General features: G+C 36.8%; 1 protein-coding gene across 1 annotated transcript in view; it reads right to left on the bottom strand.

The window, feature by feature from the left end:
- The window catches only part of EPHA5 (EPH receptor A5), a gene marked incomplete at its 5' end in the record, with an annotated part of 293,683 nt that overhangs the window by 35,002 nt on the left and 235,551 nt on the right, over positions 1–23,130 (bottom strand). Inside the window, 3 exons of the mRNA XM_006902399.1 lie at positions 4,367–4,516; positions 5,794–6,003; positions 8,059–8,120. Of these exons, the coding sequence (XP_006902461.1) occupies positions 4,367–4,516; positions 5,794–6,003; positions 8,059–8,120 (422 nt within the window). The remainder of the gene's footprint in view (positions 1–4,366; positions 4,517–5,793; positions 6,004–8,058; positions 8,121–23,130) is intronic.

Below are 23,130 nucleotides of genomic sequence, written 5' to 3'. Positions count from 1 at the left end.
ATCCACCAGATGCTCTGCTGGAGAAGGAGGAACAATCTCCTCCTGTACCAGTCAGATGTGATTTGATGGTACACACAAAAAATAATGAAATAAAATAATTTAAAAAATCATTAAAAAAATTAAAAAAGAAATGTATGTGAACTTTGTAAGCAAGCCAGTAAAACAATCCCACAGAACAACAACAACAAAAATATAGAATAAGTCTCATCTTCCCTCTTAAGAAATGAAGAAAAAAAAGAAATTTGTATTTCTTCAAAAACAGAATTGTTCATTCTTTTGTCATTCAATGGTATTTTCAACATTCTTTGTCAATGCCATGATTCAAAGACATCCATTTTTATTTAACCTTCCTTCTTTATTGTCTGGCTTTCACACTCATATGAGGTTATTGTAAATACCATGATTTAAATCATGCATACCTTAGTCCTCAAAGTCTTTTCTTTTTTAGGCTACCTAAACATTTAATAGTCCTAATGCGAAACCTATACTTGGACCAGGAGGCAGTCGTCAGAACAGAGAAGGGTAACACTGCATGGTTCAAAATTGGGAAGGGTGTATGCCAGGGATGTGTCCTGTCTCCATACCTTTTCAACCTGTATGCAAAGCAGATTATCCGGGAGGCCGGGCTCTATGAGGAGAAGTGTGGCATCAGGATTGGTAGAAGATCTATTAACAATCTGCGTTACGCAGATGACACAACTCTGCTTGCTGAAACCGAGGAGGACCTCATACACTTGCTGCAGAGGGTCAAGGACTGCAGCCTTCAGTATGGACTGAAGCTCAATGTCAAGAAGAGACTCAGCACTGAACCAATTGGTAGTATCAGGATGGATGGTGAAGAGATTGTGATTCTTCACAGCTTCAGTTTGCTCGGCTCCACTGTCAACACTCTTGGCACCAGCAGTCAGGAAATAAAAAAAACATATTGCGATGGGAACGTCTGCTGTTAATGACCTCTCTAAAGTACTTAAGAGCAACGGTGTCTCTCTGGAGACTAAGGTGCACCTGATACAGGCCATGGTCTTTGCAATCACGTGTTATGCATCAGAGAGTTGGACAAAGACTAGGGAGGAGAGAAGGAGAATTGATTCCTTTGAACTGTGGTGCTGGAGAAGAGTATTGAGTGTATCATGGAATGCCAAGAAAACAAACAGATTCATCCTGGAGAGGGTTAAATCAAGTTACTCCTTGGAATCAAGTATTCTGGGGCTTCGTCTGACATACATTTGGCATGTTGCAAGGAGGGACAGGTACTTGGAGAAGGTCATCATGCTTGGGAGGGTGGAGGGACGGTGCAAGAGGGGAAGAGCCTCTATGAGATTGGTACAGGATAGAGCAAGGATTAGGGCTGTTGTTCATAGGGTCGCTATGAGTCAGAAACGACTCGATGGCACATAACAACAACAACAAACCTCTTTTGCAACAGTTATGTCTCCATGCTATATGTTATTGGATTGCTTGACTACTGCTTTCATTATAGATCCAAGTAAAATAAAATCTTTGACAACTAATATATTCCCTATTTACCAAGGTGTTGTTCAGTGATCCAGTTGTAAGAATTTTAGTGTTTTATTTAAGGTTGTAATTAATACTGAGAGCTATAATGTTTTATCTTTATCAGTAAATGCTTGAAGTCTTCCTACCTTTCAGTTAGCAAGATCTTATCCTTATTTGGCAAATTACTGATGAGTCTTCTTTCAATTCTCATAATTCGTTTTTCTTTTAATATAGTCTTGCTACTTAGATGATTTCCCAGAAAGTTTGAATAAATGTAGTAGAAAGATACAGCTATCACATACACGTTTCTTGATTTTTTTAAACTTTTTGTTTTATTCTGCTTTAATTACCAATTATGTATGCATTTTCAGAATGGATTCTTTCCATCCCTCCCTCCACCCAACAAATTATGTGATCCTATGATTACACCTCCCACCCATCCTCACCCCTGTGCTCCCCTCTTAGATTCTCAAACAAGTTTTACCACTTATCTATTTCTACAATAATGATCTTATGCTATATTTGTTCTTATAAGACCGAGTTAGTTCATTTATAATGCTTTCCAGTCCCTCCCAAGTTAGGTAGTGATTTACAAAGTCATTGCTCCTGTGTGCTGGGTAGTATTTCATTTTGAGTATGTCCCATAATTTCTCAATCCATTCGTTTGTGGTTGGACCTTTGGGCTGTTACCATGTTCTTGCTATAGTGAATAACGCTGCTAGGAACATTGGTGTACAAGTCTCCATTTCTGCTTCAGTTCTCATTTTCTTGGGATATATTCCAAGCAGAGGTATAGCTCGTTCATATGTCATTTCTATGTTCAGCTTTTTGAGGAAATGCCAAACTGCCTTCCTGAGTGGTTACACCATTTTACAACCCCATCAACAGTGTATAAGAGTTTCTTTCTCTCCACACATCTCCAACATTTCTTATTTTCTATCTTGTTACACTTTGCCACTGATACTGGCATGAGATGGTATCTCATTGTGGTTTTAATTTGCATCTTTCATACTGCCAGTGATTTTGAGCATTTCTTCATGTGTCTGTTGACCATCCATGTATCTTCCTCTATGAAAAATCTTTCCATTTCTTTGGCCTGTTTTTTCTTGTGGGGCCCATTAGAATTCTGTAAACTTTTGACATGAGATTCTTTTCTGATACAGTATTGTTTAATGTTTTGTTTTTTGTTTTTTTTTTTGCTTTGGGGTGGGTTGTTGTTTCGCCTCCCCCCAATCAGTAGGTTTTCTTTCACTCTGTTAGAAAAAGTTCTTACTGTGCAGTTTTGATTTTTTGAAGGTCCCATTCATCAATTTTATCCTCTCCAGATTATGCATTTCTAGCTGTATTTGGCAGTCTCTTTATACCATAGACTATGCCATTTAAGCTTGATCCCAGTTTGATGAAATTTATGGTTTTAGGCTTTATTCTAGGTCTTTGATCTATCTTGAGTTGCTCTTTGTGTATGGTGTGAGATGAAGATCTGTTTCAGCTTTTTATCAGGTAGCAGTCTGATTTTTTTTCAGTGTAATTTGTTGAAGAGGTTGTAATTTCCCCATTTGCTAGGTTTAATTTCCTTGCTGAATATCAGTGACCATTTCTGGTTCCATTTCTGAGTTCTCAATTCTGTTCCATTGGACTGTGCGTGTCATGGTACAAGTTATTTCTTGATTTTTAAATCACAGTGTCTTCTTTTCCTATTTGAAAAATTGTCTTTTGCTTTATATACAGGTTACTTCTGAAAAAACGATGAAAAATTCTGGAATTTTAAAGCAATGTCATCTATTACAATTTGTTAAAATCCACCAAGTCAAATTTTCTTTTTTTTTTTGCATTTTCATAATCAATAAAACAGAAGTACAAAAACTTTTTACTTCACTTGCTTTTATCAAGGTCCACTGCCATAAGTAATGGTACCACTTGGTTCATATTATCATGTGAATTGAATATCTGGAAGTTATTGTCTACAGGTTTTCTGCTACCTTACAATATTTTATTAGCATGTCTATTAATTACTCTGAATCTTCACATTTTCTGGGACCATCTCTCTTTAGAATGAACAGTGACATAAATCTCTTTCAACAGCTGGCTGGGTGATCATTTTAAAATTTTCTTTATATAGATACATGAACATTCCAAGTATTGTATAATTTTGTCGAGGCATCTTAATTAGTATTTTTAAATTAATGCTTAGAGTCTTATTTGAATTAGTACTTTCAGTGAAGGTTGGACTTCTTTTTTCAATATCATCTGCTCTTCATCATATACTACATCTTATGAAACGTTTGATTATGATTCAAATACTTATGATACAGTGACTCTTAGTATTTCTTTAATTCTAGCAATCTATTATTCCAAGCATAGGTTATATCCCCATGGGAGGTAAAATACTACTTTTTTTATTAAATTCACTAATGGGGCTTTTCTTTTTACATTTTAAAATGTAAATAAACAGAGTACTTAGTTTTATTTTGTAATAACATCACTATTATACCACTACCATTTATGTCTTTACTTTAGATCATTAGAAGCCCTCATAAAATGCAAATGGTAAAAACTTACCTGTCAATATTCATTCTTTGATGACTCTTTCTTCATTTTTAAAAATGATTTTGGCATATATTGAGTGAAATATCACTACAGTACAGGTAAGGGCTTGAGTTTTATATAAAAAGTAAATTACTTTACTTTGTACTAGGTAATTTTGACCTTCTTCATAAAAGGATATTTCAACAATAATAAAACTGATCAGAGGGTAAGTAAAACTTTTTTTAAAGCAATTGTCACTTTCAGAAATGAGGAATATTAAAGGTCTCTCAGTTCAGAAAGGAAAACATTTACCCAAACTTTGTGGGAGTGATTCCATACTTACATCTTGATTGGTCATTTCCCAATAGGGTCTCTCACCGTAAGACACAACTTCCCACATCACGATCCCATAGCTCCAGACATCACTGGCGGAGGTAAACTTGCGAAAAGCTATAGCTTCTGGAGCAGTCCATCTGATTGGAATCTTTCCTCCCTAAAAAAGAAAGTTTTGGTTTTTTTTTTTTAAAAATATTCCCTCCTACTTGTTAAAATGCATCCAGGGATATCACTGCCTTACTGAAGAGATCTAGAAAGAGATGTAGCATTTTTAAGTAAATCTGTTTGACAGCATGTATTCTCTCTTCACATATCTCAGCCCATAAGCACTTGTAGACTGACTACTAATTGGTTGTCCTGAAGGTTTCTCGTTTAAATTCTCTTTGACTAGTGGAGCACATACAGGACCCACATCTCAATTACAGAATTCAGAATGGCAGCCCTAAGGAGGGGAAAGCAGGCAGTCAGTCAAGCAGATCAATAAGGTATGCTTTCATGACTTTGTAAAGAAAGTAAAGGACTCTAATTCCCTGGGTGTTTTCTCCCACGCCAGTCTCCTAATACAGGAATTGTAAAGCTGAATTGATGAATAAAATTCTAAGAAATTTATCAGTTAATAAGACTAAAAAGAAAATCAGTTATCTTAAACATTCACATTTTCCCTTTGACATGTTGTTTTTCTTCGAGATTTGCTTTTCTTTACCTTTAGCATGTTTGTTTGTTTGTTTGATTAGTTGGTTAGTTTGATTACCTAGACGAGTCGCAGGCGACTCGACGGCACATAGCAACAACAACAACATATTGTTTTAATTTTTTTATCAAAGGTAATAGCATCTTATTTAATTTAATGGAATGACAAATTACTAAAATGGAATTATGGGGAGAAAAATCTATATTATTCTGTATTTTAAAAACAAAACCAAAGAAAACAAAACTAAACAAAATCAAAATTATTATAACCAAAATCATAGCAACTATTTTGTAAATTTTCTCAAATTCTGCTGACACCTTTTTATACAGTGTTTTTATTGAAGCAATTTCTTCCTTTAATTTCAAAAGCGGGCAAGCCATAAAGATAAATTTTTCCATCTTGACAGGGAAGGGGGAAAGTGTAGATTTGGAATATTTTTGGAATATTTTTTTCTAACAGACTAATGTAGGAATCTGTTTTATAGGACAGTAATACATTATGTCACATACTAGAATAAATAAGACTTAAATTGCTATTTATTAAGCAATTTTTCTTTTACATTTAAAACATTGTAAATTCCTGATTTTCGTGACAAACACCATAGAGAATTATCTGAACTTTTGATATTTTCTTCCTTCAAAATTTCATCAGAAGAATCCCTTCTTTTGCTATTACCTTAAAACTCTTTAAAAATTAAATTCCTTCTGTCTAGTGCTTCAGAAATGCATTCTGTTAGATCTTACCCTTGTGGTGTAGGCTGCCTCAGGATCATCTTCCAGTACTCTGGAAAGTCCAAAGTCAGACACTTTGCACACAAGGTTACTGTTGATTAAGATGTTTCTGGCAGCAAGGTCTCTATGTACGTAGCCCATGTCAGAAAGGTACTTCATTCCGGCAGCGATGCCTCTCAGCATGCCAACAAGCTGAATTACAGTGAACTGTCCATCGTTTTTCTGTGAAAATAAGGTAGCCTCCTATCTATCAGTAATTACTGGGGAATGGTATCAAAGCCTCTTCTTTCAACATTCAAATTAGTACTATGGCTTCATAAAAACTCATGTGCAATTTTTGTCTGAAGGAAAATGGAACTAACTAGGATATTGATTGATACATTAACTGGGGCAACAGAGAATAGGTATGTCAGAATCAGTGAGACTGTCTCAGAACGGGACAGGCTTCAGAGTTGTGGTATATATAGGGGCTTTATGAGTTGCAAGGCTACTCCACGACACCGACCGACAACAACAGAAAAAAAAAAATAGTCAATTTGCTAGTGTTTATCAGTCCTCTGTCAGAGTAGATAAAACATTTGTAAACTGTCATCAAATACTGTCTTATCCTTTACTATATGGTAACTCCTATTCTGAGTCATCAGAAGAATTCTAAAATAGTGCTTCTATGGTTAACTGAAATAATCTAGTTGAATAGTCATGTTAAGATAAACATTAAATATTCAGAGGAAATAAGAGAAAATAAAAGAGTTTCTGCATAGCAAATTGAAGGGATATGATTAAGTAATGTTTGAATTTCTTCAGGCTGTGCTGTATTTGGCCAAGGGCAATGAACGTACTAGGGTCGCACAAAACTCTACTCCTATGATGGTTATTTTGAAGTAATTTTTTTGAAAATTGGGTCCTTTGTAAATTTAACAACTTGGAGATGTGGATAAAAATCTGGCAACAAAATATGGCAGAAGCTTTCAAATAAAGAGAACTTTTGTCTTCAGATGCATTGTACAGACTGGTCATAAAATTTTTTATACTGCAGGGAAACAGATGAGGGCCTGAATAATTTAAAAGCGATGTATGGTAGGGTATTATGGTTATCACAAGAGTCCACAATTAAGGTTGCATAGTGGAATGTGCTTGGGGCTGTGGGACGGGTGCGGGGGGCTTGTGTACCAGGGAGGGAGTCTTTCTTTTACTTTTGAAAGAGAGGAGCGAACTGGGGGCCAGGGGGAGAGGGCTGGGTGGGTAGAGAAGTGCAGCAATGAATGAATGGAAATCCAAATTCTCTGTAAATGTTCATTAAAATTATTTTAAAAAATAAAAAAAGAATAAAACTGTTTCAAGAAAAAAAAATAAACTTTTCATCAAAGTCATTGTTCCATTAACTTCCTGACTCAATAATAATAGCCTCTGTAATTTAAGTTATAAACTGCCAAGCTATAGTTAAATTATCTGCACAACTATGTTGTACTGTTTAACACAAAATATTTATAATAAGTTTCTAACACTTAAAATTTGGAGACCTGTACATTAAAAATAAACCTGAAAGATTTGATAATTTGCCTGGTGACTAACTGGTATAAGTGTTGGCTGCTTTTCTGATAAAGTATGAGAGCAACTGCCCTCCTCATCTCCTTGACTTGTTCATTGATGTAGATGATTTGACCTTCTTTTACCTTTTACTCTGTTCTCTGATGAAGTTGAATGTTTATAAACATTTATGTTTCTTTTAACCTTTATTCTATCTCCTTTCTGTCCTTTGCCTTCTTACTCTTCTTGCCTTTTCTCATCCTTATTTCCCTCTCTATTCCTCACTTTTTTCTTCTCTTTTTTCCCCTTCTTCCCTTTGTTCCTTTGATGAGTTAGCATATATTTAATTAAAACTGTAAAACAAAAGATTGGCTATTAAGTCAGTTCTGACACATGCTAACCCTCTAACCCTTTGTGTTTCACAAAATAAAAGAAAAATAGAATGTAAAAGAATCCTTGTAGTATAATTATTCTCTTTTTTAAAATTTTTTTAACTTTTTAAAAAATTATATTATTTGTGTGTACCGTCAAATCAGATCTGACTGGTACAGGAGGGGATTGTCCCTCCTTCCCTGGCAGAGCATCTGGTGGATTTGAATCGTGCGCCTCTGGGATTGCAGTGCAGCTTCTTGCCACTAGGCCACCAGAGCTCCCCTATAGTATAATTATTCTTATTTCAGTAATTTCTAACTTATTTAAACATTTATTTTAAGTAACATTTAGAATAATTAAGTTGATCACAAACCTTACCTTTAAAAATGTGTCTAAAGAGCCATTTTCCATATACTCTGTCACTATCATTACTGGTTTACCTGAAATGAAAACATAGTTACAGGGAACACCATCATTAGTATAATATTCTTATTTAAGTAATATGTACCTGGAAGTTTTCATTAAAGGCTAAGTTAATTTTATTTATTAAACGAAGTTCTCTCATTTTTTTTAGTAGTTATTATCTTATTTTGTAATGGAAAAGATCATGGTGAAGGGTACCACAAGAATAACATGACATTGAAGACATTAAAAGATAGAAGTTAGTTGGCCGTATGTTAATTTATGTAGAAAATATTTAAGGATAAGTTTTTATTCCAGTGTTGTTACATGCTGCTGAGTCAGAACAGACCCTCCAGAGGGTTTTCAGAGGCATGAATTTACAGGGAAGAAAACTGTGCAATCTTTCCCATGTAGCAGCTAGTGGATTTAAACCATGTGCCTTTTGGATTACACCACAGCTTCTTATAACTAGGTTATCAAAGCTCTCTTTATTTTAATATGAATAATAAATAATATGTGAAATCATATGCAGCAGAATACTATATTCACCTTTTTCATTATTCTAAATAAAAACTCTATCTTTCCTGAATTATTTATGATCGCTTAACTATGTATTTCACTTTAAGTTTATTTCTATGATCATATAATTCCTTCTCAAATGACATCCTATATCTTCCTTCTTCACCAAGCAAAATTTCTATTATAATATTTTACATTTCAAAACACTATTCTACTTTCCCATGCTATGTGAAAAATTATTATAATCATAATCCAGACAAAAGGAATCTTCCTTAATGTCTGAAATATATCCCTAATTTAGAGGTTAGTTGGGATGACTGTGTAGTCACAATGATAGACTTTAAATGCTAAATCAAATTATATAATTTTGGTCTATTTACTATACCTTAGATCTTTTTGATATTGAATAAGTCAATTATGGAGGCTGGGCTCTATGAGGAGGAATGTAGCATCAGGATTGGAGGAAGACTCATCAACAATTTGCATTATGCAAATTAAACCATATTGCTTGGTGAAACTGAGAAGGGCCTGAAGCATTTGCTTCAGGTCAAGGACTGCAGCCTTCAACATGAATTGAAACTCAACATCAAGAAAACAAAGATTCTCACCACTGGGATTATGGTCAGCACAAAGATAGATGGTGAAGAGATTGAGATTGTTAACAGATTCAGTTGGCTTAGCTCTAAAATCAACACTCTTGACACCAACAGCCAGGAAATCAAAAGATTAATTACATTGGAGAAGTCAGCTGTCAAGGAACTCTCCAGAGTACTCAAGATCAACAATGTCAGCTTTGAGACTAAGGTGTACCTGATCCAGGCCATCGTCTTAACAGCTACTTAATATGCATCAGAGAGCTGAATATTGACTAGGGATGATGGAAGGAGAATTGATGCCTTTGAACTGTGGTGCTGGATAAGAATACTGAATGCCATGGACTGCTAAGAGAACAAAGAGTTTCACCCTTAAAAAGGGTTAAACCAGGCTGCTCCTTGGAAGCAAGGATTCTGAAACTCTGTCTGACATACTTTGGCCATGCTTCAAGGAAGTACAGGTTCTGGAGAGGGACATCATGCTTGAGAGGGTGGAAGGAAAGCACAAGAGAGGAAGAACCTCTACGCGATGGGAGATGGATTGACTCAGGGATTAGGGTAACGGAGGTAGGTGTGTCAGACACAATAAGGTTGCTTCAGGATATACCAAGGTTCAGAGCTATGTATATAGGGTCTCTAAGAGTCACAAGAAATTCAATAGCACATAACAACAACAAACAAATCAATTATGACTTCTGTGCCATAGCTTTCTTATCTGAGAAATGAAGTTGTTTTGAGTTTCCTCACAATGTACATATTTATGGAAAATTGTGGCTGACTCAGAGAAGAATGGGAATACCAGAACACTTGATCATGCTAATGCGAAACCTATACTTGGACCAAGAGGCAGTCATCAGAACAGAGCAAGGAAACACTGCATGGTTCAAAATAGGGAAGGGTGTATGCCAGGGATGGGTCCTGTCTACATACCTTTTCAACCTGTATGCAGAACAGATCATCTGGGAGGTTGCCTCTGTGAGAAATGCGGCATCAGGATTGGTGGAAGAACTATCAACAATCTGCCTTATTCAGAGGATACAACCCTGCTTGCTGAAACTGTAGAAGACCTGAAGCACTTGCTGCAGAGGGTAAAGGGACTAAGAGAGTCAATATGGATTAAGGTTCAGTATTAAGAAGAAAAATATTCTCATCACTGGGCCAACTGGCAGCATTAGGATGGAAGTTGAAGAGATTGAGATTGTTCACAGCTTTATTTTGCTTGGTTCCTCAGTCAACACTCTTGGCACCAGTGGCCAGGAAATTAAAAGATGTATTGCGATGGGAAAGTCTTCTGTTAGGGACCTCTCTAAAGTACTTAAGAGCAACGGTGTCTCTCTGGAAACTAAGGTGCATCTGATACGGGCCATGGTCTTTGCAATCACTTGTTATACATCAGAGAGCTGGACACTCACTAGGGAAGATAGAAGGTGAACTGATTCGTTTGAGCTTTGGTGTTGGAGACGAGTACTGAAGGTACCATGGACTGCTAAGAAAACAAACAAATTCATCCTGCAAAGGGTTAAACCAGGCTGCTCCTTGGAGGCAAGGATTCTGAGGCTTCGTCTGACATACTTTGGTCATGTTGCAAGGAGAGACCGGTCCTTGGAGAGGGACATCATGCTTGGGAGGGTTGAGGACAAGTGTAGGAGGAGAAGGCCCTCTAGGAGGTGGATTGATTCAGTCACTGGGGTAATTGGGATGGGTGTGTCAGAGACAGTGAGATTGGCACAGGACAGAGCAGAGTTTAGGGCTATTGTACATAGGGTTTCTAAGAGTCACAAGCAACTTGATGGCTCATAACAACAAAAACAACATTTAGAACGATGCCTATCATTTAGAATATACTTCTTCTTGTTGCAGTTATGTACCATTTCGATGTCTGTGACTCATAGTGACCCTATGTACAACAACGCTGAAGCCTGCCCCATCTTGAGCCAATCTTACTGAATCTGACAAACTAATCCCTATTGCCCTAGTTACTGTATCAATCATTTCATCTAGGGTCTTCCTCTACTGTGCTGTCCCTCCAACCTTTTGAGCATGATGTCTATCTCCAAGGATCCTGGCCACATGACCAAAGTGTGAAACAGAGCTCTAAAATCCTAGCCTCTTTTGAGAAACTTGTTTTCATCCTCTTGAAGACATACTTATTTGTTTTCTTGGTAGTCCGTGGTATGTTCAACCCTTTGCCAGTACCACAACTCAAAGGCATCAATGCTTCTTCTATTACTCTTACTCATTGTCTGATGCATAGCTCTCTGATGCATAGCAAGTAATTGTGAAGACCATGGCTGGATCAGGTGCACCTTAGTCTCTAGACTGACATTGTTGTTTTGCAGTAGTCTGGAGAAATCTTTGACAGCAGATTTACCTAATACAATTCATCTTTTGATTTCCTGACTGCTAGTGCCAAAAGTGTTGATTGTGTAGCTGATTAAGCTGTTACTGTTAACAATCTCAATTTCTTCCCATCCATCATAGTGCTGCCAAGTGGCCCAACATTGAGAATCTTTGTCTTCTTGATGTTGAGCTTCAATCCAGATTAAAGACTACAATTCTTGAACTTTTGCAGCAAGCACTTCAGGTTCTCCTCAGGTTTGGCAAGCAAGGTTTTGTCATCTGCATAATGCAGGTTGTTGATGAGTCTTCCTACAATCCTGATACCATATTCCCCCTCATAAATCCCAGCCTCCAGAATGATCTGTTCGGCATATAGACTGAAAAGAAGTCATCCTTGACACACTACTTTCTTGATTTTGGACCATGCAGTATTTCCCTGCTCTGTACTGGGACTTCTTCCCAGTCCAATATAGGTTTTGAATAAGCACAATCAAGTGTTCTAGGATTCCCATTCTCCTTAAGGTTAACCACAATTCATACTTTATGAGTTAACTATAAGGTTTTGACTATGGCTTAAATCAGGCACACCTTATTCTTCAAACTGAAATCATTTGCTCTTCAGAATTTTGGAGTGATTCCTGATGGCAAACTTGCCCAATGCAAAACAACTCCTGATTTCTTGACTGCTGGTACCAAGGGTTTTGAGTGTTGATCCAAGAAAGATGAAATCATTGACAACTTCAGTCCTTTCTCCGTCTACCATATTGTTAACTGTTTGTGATGACATTTGCTTTCTGGGTGTTGAGATGTAACTCATACCAAAAGCTGTATTTTCTGATTTATAGCAAGCATTTCATACCTTTCTCACTTTTAGCAAGCAAAGATGTATCATCTACATAACACAGGTTGTTCATGAGTCTTTCTCCAATTCGAATGCCTCACTCTTCCTCATAGATTTCAGCTTTGTTAATTATTTGTTCATCATACAAATTGAATGGAGAAAGGATACAACTTTGACACACACCTTTCTGATTTTAATGAAGAAGTGTTGCTTTGTTCTGTTCAGACAACCATTTATTTGTCTAGGTATAGATTAAATTTAAGCATAATTAAGTGTTCTGGGATTCCCATCCTTCTCAATGTAAGCCATAATTTGTTGTAATCTCCACAGTCAAATGCTTCTGCATAGTTACTAAAACACAAATAAACATTTTTTTTCTAGTATTCTCTTCTATCCGTAAGAATTCACCTGATATCAGCTCTGATGTGGAGTCAAAGAGGGTGAAACTTCATCTTTCATACTTGGGACATGTAGCTAAATGAGACTATTTCATGGAAAGGGAAGTCAGGCTTGGAAAGAGCATCAACAAAAAAGAGGATGATCCCAAAAAGATGGATTGACACAGTGATTTCAGCAATGGGCTCTAATGTGTCAGAAATGATGAAGATGTCACATGATAGGACAGGGTTCAGATTGGCTGTTCATAGTTTTCCTATGATTTGTATTTATTCCAAGGACACCTAACAACAACTACTGTTTTATACAGTTTTATATCTCTGGATAATCTTTCTTGCTAGGTTTAAGTTAAAGAATATAATTTCTTGTAAAATTATGGCACTTGAGATTTAATAATTTGTGATACAAAATAAAAAGTAAAAGGCCAGAAATTGTTGCTCTATCTGAAACCCAAAATTTAAAAGATGCTTGCAAGTTTTAAAACTTCTGTGAATTTCAAGTCATCCTTCTTTATCCTTTTTTTAAAAAAATACAATACATTCAATTTAAAGCAATCCATAACAATGACTAGTGAATCTTTGACAAAACAATTCCTCTTATTCTGTTATTTTTTTTTCATTTATGAAGGTAAGCAAAACCTATAACATCTTCAAATGCACTATAATTATGTTATCATCTAGAAAAATATATATTTTACTTGAAAAATGAAAAATTCAGGTCCTAAAACTACGGCTCGAATATTTATACGATACTAATAATGCAAATGTAAAGGTGGAAAGTTAGACTACTTACATATGAAAAATACATAAGTGGGAGCAAAAAAGATTTTTTTATATTCCAAGATATCTTAAGACTCACTGATTATAATAATAATATAGGATATTATAATTTTTCATTTAGATAATTCTTTCCTTTGACTGGAAAGTATTGACTTTACTGGTTTATTTTGAATGAAATGTGACAAGGACATTCCAAAGATAGTACATTTCTCTCGTTCTCTTTAAGGTTTGTAAAAGTTAGAAAATCATTTATTTAATATAATTTATTTGACATATATTCTTGCTGTTATTGTAGTTAAGAGCCATCATCAAGTCAAGTATGACTTCTAGAGACCCTACAAACAACAGATCTGGACTCTTATATCCTGTTCCATCTTCACAATTTCTGACACACTCAAGTCCATTGTTGCAGTAACTGTATTGATTCACCTGGTTGAAGGTCTTTCTTTGGCCATCCTCACACCCTCCTGAGAGCAATGTACCTCTCTAAGGAATAGCCTCTCCAAGCAACATGCCTAGAGTAGAAAAAAATATTATTTATGGAGACTTTATGTTTTGTAGATGCCATTTGATATGAGTAAAGGGATCACTCATGCAATAAAAAGAGCTGATGGATATTTCAGGCAGAGGGGACTAGAAGATACAATGAAATCTTGTTATGACGGAGCTTATGAGGTTTAAATATAGGTGGAATTACTAAAATTTACTTTTTATGAGATAATACGGTGTAGTATACTTTTCAATGTGAGTTTCCCAGCAATTGACTTTAATTTTTACCCCATGGTTAAATAAAACTGTACAAACATTGCGACCCTATGAAGGAGATTCCTTGACACTTGGGTGTCTTTCTTCCTCTCTTCAGGTTCATAGGCAAGTTATTGCGGAAGTGAATGCCACTCCGCCTTTCAAGCTTGTTTTAATGGGGAGCTCCACCTCACTCTCCGCCTGTATGTACTTCCTCCTAGGCATATTTATTTGGCTTTTTGGTAGCCGTTGTTATATTCAATACTATTTCACAACAACAATTAAAAGACATTGGGTATTCTTTGATTATACAATATTGTGAGTGACAGGATAATACACAATGAAGTCCAGTGAATACCACTATCATTTGGATATAAGCACCAACAACCAGAGACAAATAAGAAGAAATAGAAGATTTCTACCAAATTTTGCAGTCTGAGATTTATAAAACATGCAATCAAGATGCATTAATAATAATAGGTGACTGGAATGCCAAAGTTGGGAACAGAGAAAAAGAATCAGTAGTTGGAAATCATGAACTCAGTAACAGAAAGAAGCTGGAGATAGAATGAATTTTGTACAATGACTTATTCATTGCAAATACATTTTATAAGAAACATAAACAGGTTATGCATATGGAATCACCTGATGATATGCAGAGAAATAAGATTAATAACATCTGTCGAAAGAACCGCTAGAGAAGATCAATATCAGCTGTTGAAACTAGACCAGGAGCTGATTGTGGAACAGATCACCAACTGCTTCTATGCAAGTTCAAGCTGAAGCTGAGGAAAATTAAATCGAATCTGTGGGAACCAACATATGACCTTGACTCAATCCCACCTAAATTTCAGAACCATCTAAGGAACAGGTTTGAGGCCTTGAAAAATAGTGAGCAAAGACCAGATGAGTTGTGGGATGATATCAAGAGTATCATTCAAGAAGAGGTCATTACAAAGACAGAGGAGGAAAAATACCAAAATGGATGTCAGAAGAAACTCTGAATATTGCGCTGGAGCGTAGAGAAACCGAAGCACAAGGAAGAATTCAAGATACTAAAGAACTGAACGGAAGATTTCAAAAGGCAGTGCAGGAAGACAAAGTAAAATATTACAGTGAAATGTGCAAGGAGCTGGAATCAGAAAATCAAAAAGGCCGAACTCGCTCAGCATTTCTTAAGCTCAAGAAACTGAAGAACGAATTCAAACCTCAAGTTTCTATAATCAAGGATGCTCTAGGCAAAATATTAAATGATCCAGGTAGTATTAAAAGAAGATGGAAAGAACATATTGAGCCACTGTATCAAAAGGAATAGACGGACACAGAAAAATTTAATGAAACAACATATGAGCAAGAGATAAAGAAGAATTTAAAGAAATAACATATGAGCAAGAGCCTATGGTGATGAAGGAAGAAGTTCAAGCTGCTTTGAAGGAATTAGCAAAAAATAAGGCCCCAGGGATTGATGGTATACCAATTTCAACTAAGAGATGCTGCCCTGCATGTGCTCACCAAGTTGTGCCAAAAAATCTGGAGAACAACAACTTGATCAACAGACTGGAAGAGTTCTATATTTGTTCCCATTCCAAAGAAAGATGACCCAACAGAGTGTGGAAATTACAGAACAATATCATTGATATCACATGCAAGCAAGATTCTGCTGATGATTTGCCCAAAATTACTGTAACAGCACATCAGCAGAGAACTGGCAGAAGTCCGGGCTAGGTTTAGAAAGGGTCATGGTACTAGGGATATTGTAACTAATGTTAGATGGATCTTAGCTGGAAGCAGGAAATACCAGAGTAATGTCTATCTGTGTTTCATTAGTTATACAAAGGCGTTTGACTCTGTGGATCATAACAAATTGTGGCTGACTCTGAGAGGAATGGGAATCCCAGAACACTTGATTGTGCTAATACAAGTCCTATACTTGGACCAGGAGGTAGTCGTCAGAACAGAGCAAGGAAACACTTCATGGTCCAAAATGAGGAACGGTGTATGCCAGGGATTTGGTGTATGCCTATCTCCATACTTTTTCAACCTTATGCAGAACAAAATATATGGGAAGCTGGGCTGTATGAGTAGAACTGTGGCATCAGGTCTGGTGGAATATCCACCAACAATCTGCTTTATGCAGATGACAACCCTGCTTGCTGAAACTGTGGAGGACATGAAGCACTTGCTGCAGAGGATCAAGGGACTAAGAGAGTCAATATGTATTAAGGCTCAATATCAAGAAGAAAAATATTCTCATCAGTGGGCCAATTGGCAGCATCAGGATGGAAGTTGAAGAGATTGAGATTGTTCGCAGCTTTATTTTGCTTGGCTCCACAGTCAACACTCTTGGCACCAGTAGCCAGGAAAGTAAAAGACGTATTGTGATGGGAAAGTCTGCTGTTAGGGACCTCTCTAAAGTACTGAAGAGCAATGGTGTCACTCTGGAGACTAAGGTGCACCTGATACAGGTCATGCTCTTTGCCATCACTTGCTATGCGTAGGAAAGTTGGACAATGACTTTGGGCTGTGGTGCTGGAGAAGAGAGTTGATTGTACTATGGACTGCTAAGAAAACAAACAGGTTCATCCTGGAGAGGGTTAAACCAGGCTCCTTGGAGGCAAGGATTCTGAGGCTTTGCAGGTGAAGGTAGAGCTCAGGTGGCAAAGAGCCTCTATGATGTAGGTTGATATAGTGACTGGGGTAATCGGGGTGGGTGTGTCAGAGACAGTGAGATTAACACAGGACAGAGCAGGGTTAAGGGATTTTGTACATAGGGTCGCTATTTGTCGCAAGTGACTCAATGGCACATGAAAACAACAACAACATAAATATTTTTATATTATCCAACTTGTAGTATGTAAAAATAATAGCTACACCAATAATTTCAATATAGATCATCAACAGTTTGTAAAATACATGCAAAACGTGTCAGAACATGATTTCAACCACAGAACACATTTTAATTTTATTTTTTTTCTTTTTTTTCCCCTCTCTTCCAGTTTAACAACACAAACATAGAGCTACGTTGGCCTAGAGGACAGAACTTATGCTATCAAGCCAAAGGTGGGTGATTTTAATCTGTGGCCCTCAGGCCAGGTTCAAATTGTTTTCCTGTCAAACAGTCTTCTGGGTGGTACAGCACTGGTCTGTGAGTTGTTGTACAGAGGTAACTCGTGGTTGCTGTGATGCTGAACACTGTGACACTGACGTGCCAAATGTGGTAATGGTTACCCATGGTGGACAGTGCTTGCTGGAGCTTCCCAACTAAAACAAGCCAGTAAGCAGAAGTGACATCCACTTCCGAAATGGCTTGCCTCCGGAAACTCTGTGTATGAACAGTGCTCAGGCCTTTCATTCAGAGGGTTGCTTTGAGTCATCTCCCTAACATCAAACAACAACCAGTTTATTTACGAGGCTCATTTATAAATTTGAACAAATTCTTTCCATTTTCCTCACCCCTCCACCCACCAAATTGTACAACCCAATGATTAATCCCTGCTTCTCCCCTGCACATCTACATCTCTCTGCTTCCAGGCTCTTCTACCCTTCCTGGATCCTTATACTCAGACTACATTTTTAAAATGTTCTTTTACATAATTTTACTACGATCCTGGAACAATCTGAGAAGTAATAAAAGCATTATTTTTAGAATGGACATTTATTCTTGATTATTGCAAATAGTTAGAATTTGGTGGCTTATGAAGTGGTTATTCTACAAGAAAAGATTGTTATTAAACAATCTAGTGTTTTTTCCCATATTATGATCCCTATAATTAATTAATATCTATTTAAAAGTTAAAAGTTTATAGAAAAATATCACATTGGGTGAGAAACCTGTAATTATGTTGGCTTAACCAACTACTCAATGATTCTACACCTGTTAGGAATTCGTAATTTCTCAGTTTATATTCTGTTATTGTTAATACTTATGCTTTAATCACCAAATATATTAAAAAAAGTGTTACACCCTTACCCTATAAGGAGGACCCTGCTTGCACTTCCTATGTTTTATGGAGTCATAACTGACTCAGACCTGAAAATCCTGTGAGTTTTCAGAGGAAGTAAACTGCATATAAGAATGCCCATTATCTCTTGTGGAGTAGCTGGTGGATTTGAATTGTGTGCCTTTTTTTCGAAGCACAGTTCCTTATCACGAGGCCATCATAGCTCCCTAGTATATATTAGAATTTTATAATAGTAATTCAAATTAAATTTAAATTATTCTTTTATTCCTCATAGAGTTTTCAGAGATTTACTGTTTAAACCAAGTATCCCACTACTAGGAATATACCCCAAGGAAACTAAAACTGAGACACAGATGTTTGTACACCACTATTCATAGCAGTGCTATTCACCATCACAAGGATATTGAAACAGCTTAAATGTTCAACCACAAATGAATGGATTGAAAACTATGGTACATTCACACAATGGAATACTACGTAGCACTCAGGAGCAACAATTAAAAAAAACACTACATAACTTGGGAGAGGCTGGAGGGTAGTATGCTGAATAGAATAACTCATAATTTTCATAAAGACAAATACTACGTAAGACCATTGATGTAAAAATGTTGTTGTTGTTATGTGCCTTCAAATTGCTTGTAACTCATAGAGAACCTATATACAACAGCTCTGAACCCTGCTCTATCCTAAGCCAAACTTACTTTCTCTGACACACCAACCCCATTACCCCAGTCACTGAGTCAATGCATTGCATACAGGGTCTTCCTCTCTTGTTCTGTCACTCCAATCTCCCAAGCATGATGTCCCTTTCCAAGGACTGCTCCCTCCTTACCACATGCCCTCATTATGTCAGATGGAACTTCAGAATTCTTGACTCTAAGGAGCAACTGACTTCATCCTCTCCAAGATGAACCCGTTTGTTCTCCTAATTGCCCATGGTATATTCAGTACTTTTCTCTCGTAGTACAGGTCAAAGGCATCAATTCTCCTTCGATCATCCTTAGTCACTGTCCAATTTATAGCAAGTAATTGTGAAGACTATGTAAAAATAGAATGATAATTAGTAAAACACGTATGGGGACCTAAGGGGAGGGGATAGAAGTAGAGGGGTGGGATTGTGATGGCAGAGGACCACAGGGTTGCATGGTTTGGTGGGTGGAAGGAGGGGATGAAAGATATGGAAACGATTCAGTGGTGACCTGAGGAGACAGGATGGTGATTGGCAGAGACCACCTGTGATTAATTTTGTGAAGGATAATGCATGGGATTGATTGTATGAAACACAATCTGAATAAGGAAAAGTGTTAAACACCATGTATGCAAACTTTGTAAGCAAAATAACATAATTTTAAAAAAATTGATAGTCAATAATATTTCCTAGTCTTTCTTAATCTGGTAGCTCTACTAAAACCTGTCCATCATAAATGATATGAGTAGCATTTGATAAACTGGTGGTACTGCTTTATGCATCAGAAAGTCCACAAAAATCATAACTTTATACATGGGCTGCAAAGGAAGTAAATTGACTATGCTGTGGAAGGAATTGCTGGAGAAGCTCAATATCAGCAGTAAAAACCAAGTCAGAGGTGGACTGTGGAACAGAACATAAATTACTCATGTGTAAATTCAAATTGAGGCCAAAGAAAATGAAAACAAGTCCATGAGAACCAATATATTATCTTGAGTCTATTTCACCTTAATTTCAAAATCTTCTTAAGAATAGGTTAAAAACATTGAACACCAATGATCAAAGACCCCATGAGTTGAGGGATGACATCAAGGTGTTATCATTTATGGAGAGAGCAAAGTGTCATTATATAGTTAGAGGAGAAAGAAAAAAACTGAATAGATGTCAGAAGAGACTCTGAAAGTTGCACTAGTGCATCGATAAGCCAAAACAAAAAGATGTTAAAGTAAAAGAGCTGAACAGAAGACTTCAAAGCTAGCTCAAGAATGGAATGTGCAGAGAGTGGGAATTGGAATATATAAAAGGAAGAAATTTATCAAGCTGAGAGAATGAAAACAAATTTAAGACTCAAATTACAATATTGAAAGATACTATGGGTATTAGGCTGAATGATCCAGAAAGCATCAAAAGAAGTTGGAGAGAATTGAGAATCCCTGCATTCACAGGGCCATCCCAGGGACCAAACAGGACAATAGAGTTTGGGACATAGAGCTACATGCAGAAAAAAGAATCACTTTTTCAGCAGGCATGCTGAGTATGAGAAAGAGAGCTGACTTGATATCCCCCTGCATACAAAGTGCTTAAGTTTGCACCACTCTAGATACAAAGGAAGAAATTATGTTTCAGGAGAGAAGACTTCATCAGGTGAGACACTCTATCCCAGAGACAAAATTTTCACGTATGGGGGAGAGAAGAGAATGGAATCCTCCTAGGGAAAGGTTCTTCCATTTGAGGATTTCTACTGCTGTGGCATCATAACGGGGCACATAGGAAATTAGAGTTTAGACAGCTACAAGCAGGAGAAAGCTTCACTTTCTTAGCTGGCATGCTCAGCTGTGAGAAACAGAGCTTACTTGAAACCATCCTGGATAGAAATTGCTTAAGTGGAATACCTAGTCTTGCACCACTCAGCCACTCCACAGAAAAAAAGAAGACTATAAAGTCTAGGAGAAGGGACAATAATAATAAGGTGAGTGTTCTGCAGGACTGCACCATAGATCAAATAGAACCTGAATAATTTTAGGAAAGGTAAATTTTCCACAAAGGACTTGCAGTAGACTGAGTGGCCAATCCTGTAGTTTGAACTAAGATTCTAAGCTCATAATTAATCAATAACGTAATATAGATAAGAATTATTAACAACTTAAGCAGACACAATACAAACTGCCTAACAGGAGAAGAACTTCATATAACGTCAAGAAAGCAGCAGGCAGCTTCAAACACTGTGAAAAGGCAAATTAAACCTTCTCCATAAAAAGTACAGCCTATTGCAGACCCAATGAATACACCAGAGTGAAGAAGGCAAAAGATATATACTGATATAGAGGCATCTGAACAGCTATGAAAGAAGGTACAAATGATGAAAGAAACAATGGAAGCCAGAAGTAAAGGTAAGACCATGGCCTGTATTAGGTACATCTTTGTGTCTAGACTGACATTGTTGCTCTTCCCTGCTCTGGATATGTACATGATAGCAGACTTTCCCAGTGTAATTTGTCTTTTGATTTCTTGGCTGCTGGTAATAAGAGTGCTGATTGTGGAGCCAAGCTGTTTCAATGTCTTCACTGTCCATTATAATGCATAATTGGCCCAGTGGTGAGAATCTTTGTTTTATAGATGTTGAGCTTCAATCCATATTGAAGGGTGCAGTCCTTGACCTTCTGCAGAAAGTGCTTCAGGTCCTCCTCAGTTTCAGCAAGCAAGGTTGTGTCATCTGTATAACACAAATAGTTGATGAGTCTTCCTCTAATCCTGATGTCACTTCCTCCTCATAGAGCCCAGCCTCCTGAATGATCTATCCCGCATATAGATAGAAAAGGTATGAAAATAGGACACAACCCTGGCCTACACCATTCCTGATTTTAAACCATGCAATGTTTCCTTGGAGCAGGTACTAGAATAAAAAAAATCCCAGGAATTATGAAGAATGATGAAATCCGCATTCAAGAAGATCAGTGAACACCAAATAGAAAAGACCCAAAAAGAAAAGCAAGACATATCATAGTTAAGTTCTATGAAATAAAAGATAAAGGAGAAACAGTTGTGAGAAGTTATTAACAATTGATACGTGGAATGTGAGCAGCATTAATGTAGGGAAACTAGACATTGTAAAGAAAGAAAGAAACATATAAATACTGACATATTGGGTATTAGTGGAATGAGATAGATAGTCATGGGACATTTTGAATGCCACAATCATGTGCTTTATTATGCTGGAGATGAAGAGGTGAGGAAAAGAAAAAACAACACAGGGTCACTTTCATAGTTAAAGAAACCAATTCCAGATCCATCTAGAAATACATTATTGTGAGTGACAGGAAAATATGCATATTTATATATAGAATATCTGTTAGTACCACTACAATTCAAATTTATGCATGCACAACTAGAGCCAAAAAGGAGAAATTAGGTGATTTCTATCAACTGTTGCAGCCAGAAATTCATCAAACATATAACCAAGATGCATTGATAATAATGGACTGGAATATTACAGTGATAGAACTACCAGAAATATAAGCTGAGTTTAGAAGAAGCCATGGCACTAGGGACAATATTGCCAATGTTAGATTAATCTTGACAGAAAACAGAGAGTACAAGAAGAACGTCTATCGGTTTTTCAATGACTATGCAAAGGTATTTGACTGTGTGGATCACAGCAAATTGTAGTTAACATTGAGGAAAATGGGAATTCCAAAACACTTGATTGTGCTTATATGAAGCCTATATATTTGGACAAAGAAGCAGTCCTCACCTACAAAGAGGAGAAGATAAAATAAATGAATGGGTCCTTCTAAAATGAAATCCCTATGCACATCCAAAAACTTCTCCATCAGGGTAAAAAGGGAAGCCACGGAGTGGGAAAAAGTGTTTGGTAATGACATGTCAGATAAAGGACTTATATTTAGAATTTATAAAATACTCGAGCACCACAACAAGATAAAAGTAAACAATCCAATTGAAAAATGGGCACAGGATATGAAAAGATCCTTTACCAAAGAAGACATTCAGATGGCCAACAAGCACATGAAGAAATGTTCAAAATCCCTAGCTCTAAGAGAGATGCAAATAAAAACAACTATGAGATACTATCTCACCCCGGTCAGAATAGCAAAATTTAACAGAACAGCAAGCAACAAATGCTGGCTAGGTTGTGGAGAAACTGGAACCCTTATTCACTGTTGGTGGG

The sequence above is a fragment of the Elephantulus edwardii genome, unplaced genomic scaffold, assembly GCF_000299155.1.
Source record: "Elephantulus edwardii isolate Elephantulus edwardi_28Jun2011 unplaced genomic scaffold, EleEdw1.0 scaffold00406, whole genome shotgun sequence".
NCBI lineage: Eukaryota > Metazoa > Chordata > Mammalia > Macroscelidea > Macroscelididae > Elephantulus > Elephantulus edwardii.
The sequence above is the reverse complement of the archived record's forward strand: the minus strand, read 5'-3'. Positions and strand labels throughout refer to the sequence as shown.